Below are 7136 nucleotides of genomic sequence, written 5' to 3' on the forward strand. Positions count from 1 at the left end.
CCTCGAACCGTTCAACTTCTCCTAAAACTAATAATCCTATTCTATTCATCCAAAAAAAAAAAAGAAATAAAGGAAAGAAAATAAGAAAGACCTCGCCGGGCTTCCAAGCAATGCCAAAATAAAAAGGTGAAGAACCAACCACCTTGTGAAGCTCCAAAGATCAAAGCATTAACTTCAAAATCATGTGAGTAAAAGAAAAGAAACAGAACTATAAACAAAGAAAACGGTTAGTAACTTCAAAAAAAAAAAAAAAAAGAAACCAAAGTAAAAAGGAAACTACAAAATAGGCTAAATAAAAACTAACAACTAAAGCTAAACTACAAAATTTGGATTCAAAGGGATTTGGATTCAAGGCTTTTGGATTTAGGGATTTGGATTTGAGGGAACAACAACAAGCATCATCAAAAGATCATCACAACAACATGATCAAGAATCATAGAGATAGGCATTAAAAGCAAACAACACCCAAAATAGATCAAGAACGAGACCAAGCACACGAAAATACAAAATAAAACAAGGCACACTCAACAACAAATTGGCAACCGAGGTACACCCCTAAGAAAAATCAAGTTCCCCCAAGCTAATCATAAATACATCTCAACATCCCATCAATACAAAACAAGAACATAAAAATAAGAGATGGAGGCAGATTGCACAAAAATGGGGGAACTAAGACTCATCACCACCACCACCACTCGGCCAGGCCTCATCAGGATCATTGTGGCCGACATGGTCATCGAAGGTTGGGGGAGAATAAGGCGCCCAACCTCTGGTGAAACCGTCCGGCCAGCCATAATGCCCCTTGAAATTTTCTTGTTGCCAAGGGGAAAGAGGTGTAAATTGCTCGGGCAATTTGAGAGGCTCCGGTTGGCGGGGGTGTACAAAGGGGTAGTTGGGATCACCCCTATAATCACATCCTCCGGGAGCACGATAATCGTAGTTACCATGGTCATCCGGGAATGAGCACGGCTCAGTAATGGACCCCAGGGGTCCTTGCCAATATGGATGCCCGTATAAAGGTATTGAACCTTGTTGGGGCGGAAAATATTGGTAGTTCACTGGAGGAATGATGTCCCCCCGGTTAACCCCCGCATCATATATTTGTTGTTGGAGAAACATACCTTGTTGCATCTCCGAAATGCCCTTCATTTGAGTGTAAAGGGTCTCAAAATCGTGATCGTACATGCCTTCCAACCGGATTTGCATGCACCTCATTTGGGCACTAAGAGCATCAAGGTCGGGGTTGGCATATTGATGTTGTTAATCATGTTGTTGTTGTTGCAGTTCTTGTTGTTGTTGTTGTGGTACTTCTTCCTCCATTTCTTCATCATCATCAAAATAGGGCTGGAGATGACTCTCGGGAACAAACTAAATGTTGGGTACATTTTCCTAGTGGAGGGAAGTCAAAGAAGGGTTAGGGAGGTAGCACCAATGCTTGTTTTCCCTAAGCCACTCAAGCACCTCTTCATCATCATGTTTAGCCAAAAATTGAACTTGTTTTAGTTGCTTGATGTCGAGGTATACGGAATCGGCATCCCCCACCGGAGTACAAGAAGGAAGGTACCAAACAAGCATAAGATTGGTCACAAGCCTTATGACCATACCACCACAAGGGATATCCCCGGACTCCCTATCTTGCAACCCAAGACAATAACGAACAAAGATGTACCCCAAGTTCAATCGCCCTCGGAGCTCTTCTCTAGTTGCCAACCAAAGTATACCAATCTCCAATTGACTTGCCTTCCCCAATCTTGCTTTGGAAAGAGCACATACCCCAAGAGTCGGTGGAGAACCCGAAGACACGGTTGGTATACTTAGCTTATTCCGGGAGACCGAGTCTTAAAGATGTTTTCCCCCGAGATAGCATTCCACCTAGCATTTTGATTGTATTCATCATTGAAAAGGAGCTCGGGGTCCAATATATCCGAGTTAGGATCAAAGTCCAATGCCGCATTGAACTCTTCCAAAGAATGATCGAAGTGATGGTCGAAAAGTTTAAACCAAACCCAAAAATGACCACCATCATGGGGAACAAGCTCAAGAGTTGCTACAAACTCATAGGTGAGCTCTTCATAAGTTCGGTAGGTATGGCTAATGAAAGAACCCATGCGGAGGTTTGCAAACAACCACCTTAAATCCTCATCAATACCCATCTTAATCATATCTCAGCGGAAGTAATGGCGAGTAGGTTTGAGGGATTGGGTCTTTTATAGCTTGCGGTATCTTGTCTTTTGAATGAAATCGTGGATTTTTATTTTAGGAAGAGGAGTGGGTGGGGTAGATTGAGAGGTAGAGGGAGTAGGAACGACATCATCTATGGTAATGTTGGTTTTTCGTTTCTTAAGGAGGTTCTTAAAGGTTTTAGACATGGCTAGCTATTTGAGGAGATGATGAACTTCAAAATTCAAACACAAGCAACCACGATAACCTTAATTGAACCAACGAGCAATACTACAACCAAGAATACACTTCTTAACCAATACCACAAACGACTCCTTTCTATCAAGAACCAAGCAAACAACCTCTTCAATTACCAAATTCAAAGACCATTCAACAAATACTTCCCAAAATCGATCACTAATTCAACAATATCAACACAATTTCCACAAGACCAAAGATCAAGCACCTTTACTACCAAAATTCAATTTTGCCAAACCACAACAAGCTTGCACTAAATAGCTTCACAAACAACAAACAACACAATGTGAGCAATAAACAATCATTAAATTTCACAAATAACCAATTAAAAATCCAACTCAATCATCAAACATACCAAAATACATACTACTACTATTCACAATCATAAACTTCCTAAAACATGCGAAATATGGTATAATAAAGCAATTAAGAGTAAGGAAAGATGATTAAACCATACTAGAAGCAAGTTTGAGCAAGTATTATGACAAGATTTGATGAATTTGGGTGGAAATTTGGAAGATTAGAGGTGGAAATTGGATGAGAAATGGTGTAGAGGTGGTGTCGCCTTTGAGGGAGAATGAAGGGGACTTGGTTCGCCAATGAGGAAATGAGAGAATGAGGAAGGAAGGATGAAGAAAGAAAAATAAAAGGGGAACGGGTGGGGTCTGGCGCGGCCGCGCAGCCTAGCAGCACGCCCGCGCCAGCTGCTACGCCCCTTCTTCTTTGCTTTTTGGTGTGTTCATGTGTGGCTTTATCGATGTTTATCATCTCAGAACTATTGAACCCACCAAAAGTGGCAGTTTCAAATCAAGTTGACAGTGGGTTCAACATCCCAAAATAATGATAGCGCACAATGAACCCACCAAATGCAAACTTCCTTCACATTGAAGCACAAATTTTCCTATCTTACCTCACTAACAAATCTTACCCTTTTACCTCAAATTTTGATAAAATCGATTATAATTGCACCAAAAACCGCGAAACACCTTTCATTGCTTCGTGCTCAATTGAATCAATCCAATTCCAAGAATTCAACCTATAAATCCAAAGAAAAACAAGGGAAAGAAAAGAAAATAAAAGAAAGAAAATTAAAGAAAAGAAATCAAAAGGAAAGGTAAGAAATCTCTGGGTTGCCTCCTGGGAAGCGCTTGTTTATGGTCCTAAGCTCGACCCTTCCTCCAAATCATGGAGGGTCAAAGGACTCCACCTTCTTCAAAGTGTCGAAAGGTACATATTCCTCTTCATACATAAGCAACTTTGCATTGTTGCTTGATAGAACCTCACTTTCTTGAATCTCAAAAACAACTTTTCATTCTTCAACTTCAATCTCATTCTCTTCTTCCTAGAAGCTCTTGCCTTCTTCTTAGCTTTGTTCCTTTTGGTAAATGGTTTCTCACCATCCACTTCCATGGAATCACCCTCATCTTGAGGATAAAGCTCAAACCAGTGCGGAATGTCAATCACCTCTTCGTTCATGGCTTTTGGAAGCTCCTTCTTGTCTTCACTAACATTCATGCAATCAAAACTCACAAGCACATCATCAAAATATCATGAACATTGTTAGATGAAGAATCAATCACATACACATTGTCAAATGAACAAAGGGAATCATCACTCTTGATTCCTTTCACAAGGGATAAGGATTCATGCATTGGCTTTAGCTCAAAGGTCTCTTTCTTGCTACCAACTCTCAAAGTGATTCGGCCTCCCTTTACATCAATCAAAGCTCCTGAGGTAGCTAAGAACAGTCTCCCTAAGATAATAGGAATGTGGTCATCTTCTTCTATCTCAAGCACAATGAAATCGACCAGAATTGTAAAACCACCTATCCTAATGGGAACATCTTCAACTCTTCCCTTTGGAAACTTGATAGATCTATCGACCAATTGCAAAGTCATGTTGGTAGGAAGAAGTTCTCCTAGCTTAAGCATCTTGAAGACCAAGAAAGGCATATTGCTAACACTAGCACCTAAGTCACACAAAGCATTTTCAAACAACTTACTCTTGATTTTGCAAGGGATGGAGAAATCACTAGTAGAAAAATGCAAAAAGGCACCGCTCAATGGCCACCGGTTTTCAAAAACCGGTGGGAAAAAGTAAGGGGAAAGTGGGCGGGATTTTGAGGGATTAGTATTGCCACCGGTTCGGTTTGAACCGGTGGGGAAAATATTAAACCCACCGGTAAACCGGTGGCTTAGTTTAAAAAAAAAAAACACCCCCCTTTATAAACCCCTAACCCTAATACTCTCTTCTCACTCAGCCTCTCTCCTTCACTCTCCCCTCTCCTCCTTCTCTCTCCTTTCTCTTTCTCTCTCCTCTCCTCTCCTCTCCTCTCTCCTGCGATCCTCCTCTTCTCCTTTCTTCTATCTCTTTCTCTCTCCTCTCCTTCTCTATCTCTCCTGCGAAGTCACCCCCCATTCGATCTCCTTCTCTCTCGTTGCCCTCCTCTTCTTTCCCCTCAATGGCCACTACCACTACCGCCACCAACCACCGCCGAAGAAGCTCCTGAATATTTTCGCCGCCGCATAAATAGTGGCCGACGACGGAAGCTCGGGCTCGCCCCCTCCCTCCTCCTCCTCCTCTTCACCACTTTCGACCACCACCGCCGCCGCTAAAGGTTTTCTGGTCTAATTCGACCATGAAAACTCTAGATCTAGAGTTTTCATGGTCGAATTAGACCTTTATAACCCAAATTCAAGATAATTTCGGGGGTTTTTGCTGAAATTCGAGGTAATTTCTCTTTTTTCTTACTTTTATTTTGTTTTTTGTTATTTTTGGTGGAGTTCATGGGTTGTGGTGGTTTTTGGTGGTGGTTGTGGTTATGGTTGTGGTTATGGTGGGTGGGTTTTTGTTTTTTTTTTTTGGTGGAATTCGAAATTTATTTTTCTGTTTTTTGGGTTTTGGGTTTTTGATTTCAAAATTTTTCTGTTTTAATTTTGGGTTTTTTATTTCGAAAATTTTCTGTTTTTAATTGATAATCGAAATTATTGGGTTTATTTAATTTTCAAAATTTTTGGGTTATTTGATTTTCAAATTTACTGGGTTTTCCTTTTCAAGTCATCACCTCTTGATTTATAATTTTGTGTTGTATTACCTCTTAATTGTTTTGTTGTGTTTTGTTTTGTGGTGAATCAAATTAATTGTAGGGTAAAAAGGTTATTCTTAGTGAGTGGTTTGAAATTGGAAACGGAGATGCATCAACGTGGAATAGGGGGCTTAAGGCAGTGGTGTTAAAGTCGTGTGGGATCAGCCTACTGCTGTTGGTCTTCAACCATTCTTCTTTATGGTGTTGGTTACTGCTAAGCTTAAATCTGCGATTGAGGCTGAAAGTTGAGTACTATGAAGTATAACAGCATAAATATTATACAGTACAAAATAATTTTTTTTTTTGTGCTGTATAATTCATTGTAATTTTTTTTTTGGTAATGTATACTTCATTGAAAATTTTTTTATTGTACAATAACAATTTGAATATAAATGTGAGTATATTTCATTGCGCTCTTATATTGATTGTGATTATTGTGATGTTATTTGCCTTATATTTTGCAGAGTTTTTTTTTTAATTATTATTATTATTATAATTATTATTGTAGCAAATAGAGGAAAAAAAAGGTATGTTTTTGCCACCGGTTAACCGGTGGCATTTATATGTAATATCAAAAAAAAAAAAACCGAGAAGCATAATTGCCACCGGTTAATAATCATTTTTGCCACCGGTTTTGAACCGGTGGCCTTTCATGGGGTTATTGCCACCCCCCAAATGACCACCGGTTCAAAACCGGTGGCTTAGGGGGGTTTTGAACCGGTGGCTAAGTGGGTTTTTCGCCTAGTGAATTACCCTGATCTTTCATCTTCTTGGGGAGGTCATTGTGAATCAACGCCCTACAACACTCACTAAGCTCTACCGAAGCTATATCATTGCAATCTCTCTTGACATTCAAAATATCCTTAAGAAACTTGGAATATCTAGGCATTTGGGTCATGGCTTCAGTAAGAGGGATGGAAAGGGGGTAAGGAAGGTCGGGTTTTCTAACTTCCCAAATTGTTCATGCAACTTGTTCCTCATGAACTTTTGGGGGTAAGGAAGGTCGGGTTTTCTAACTTCTACTTGTTTTCTCTCAACACTCTCCTTTTTCTCATGGCTCTCCTCTTTGCTCACATCTCTTGACACAACTTCCTCTCTTTGCTCACATGAGACACTCTTCTTTTTATCCTCCTTACCATCCCTAGAAACCCTCTCCTCAAGTACTCTCCCACTCCTTGTGGTGATGGAATAAATCGGTTTCTTGGGGTCAACTCCTTGAGAAGGACAAGAAGAAGGACTAGCACAATCTTTCAAAGTATTTGGTAGTTGTGTTATTTATGTCTCAAGCATTTTGTTATGCGTCATGATTTCATTAAATTTCTTATCGCTCACCGCCATATAGGTATTCAAGTTTTCGTTTGATTTTCAATTATATCCTCCAAATTGGACTTAGATGATTGAGAATAGGAACTACGACCACATCACGTTAGGCAAGGTTAGGAATATGGTTAAGGCTTAAGGAAACTTCACTAGATTCTTCAACTCTTTACCGAACTCGTTAATCAAAACGTGAAAGGTACTCATCACTGGGTTTGGTTTTTGGGGAGACACGATCAAGTGTCTACAAGTAGGGGACTGTCTATCCATTCCTTCTAAAACTGTTTCATCTTGCCTTTATGTATGAGGCTCGAAT

General features: G+C 40.0%; 1 protein-coding gene across 1 annotated transcript; it reads right to left on the bottom strand.

The window, feature by feature from the left end:
• Positions 1 to 3944: 3944 nt before the first annotated feature.
• On the bottom strand, positions 3945 to 6401 carry LOC145604059 (uncharacterized). Its single transcript, XM_081660011.1, has 2 exons — positions 6257 to 6401; positions 3945 to 4387 (listed from the first exon to the last, which is right to left on the bottom strand). The coding sequence occupies exons 1-2, from the start codon at positions 6399 to 6401 to the stop codon at positions 3945 to 3947; spliced, it is 588 nt and encodes a 195-aa protein (XP_081516137.1).
• Between the last annotated feature and the right edge of the window lie 735 nt (positions 6402 to 7136).

Source organism: Chenopodium album, chromosome 22 (genome assembly GCF_948465745.1).
Source record: "Chenopodium album chromosome 22, dcCheAlbu1.1, whole genome shotgun sequence".
NCBI classification, from domain to species: domain Eukaryota; kingdom Viridiplantae; phylum Streptophyta; class Magnoliopsida; order Caryophyllales; family Amaranthaceae; genus Chenopodium; species Chenopodium album.

Excerpts from the sequence above, each read along its gene's own strand:
- LOC145604059 (XM_081660011.1), bottom strand. The coding sequence starts at position 6,401 with ATGACCCAAATGCCTAGATATTCCAAGTTTCTTAAGGATATTTTGAAT. Across the intron at positions 4,388-6,256 it reads CAAGAAGATGAAAGATCAGG|GTGCTAGTGTTAGCAATATG; the intron begins GTAATTCACTAG and ends TGTGTGACTTAG.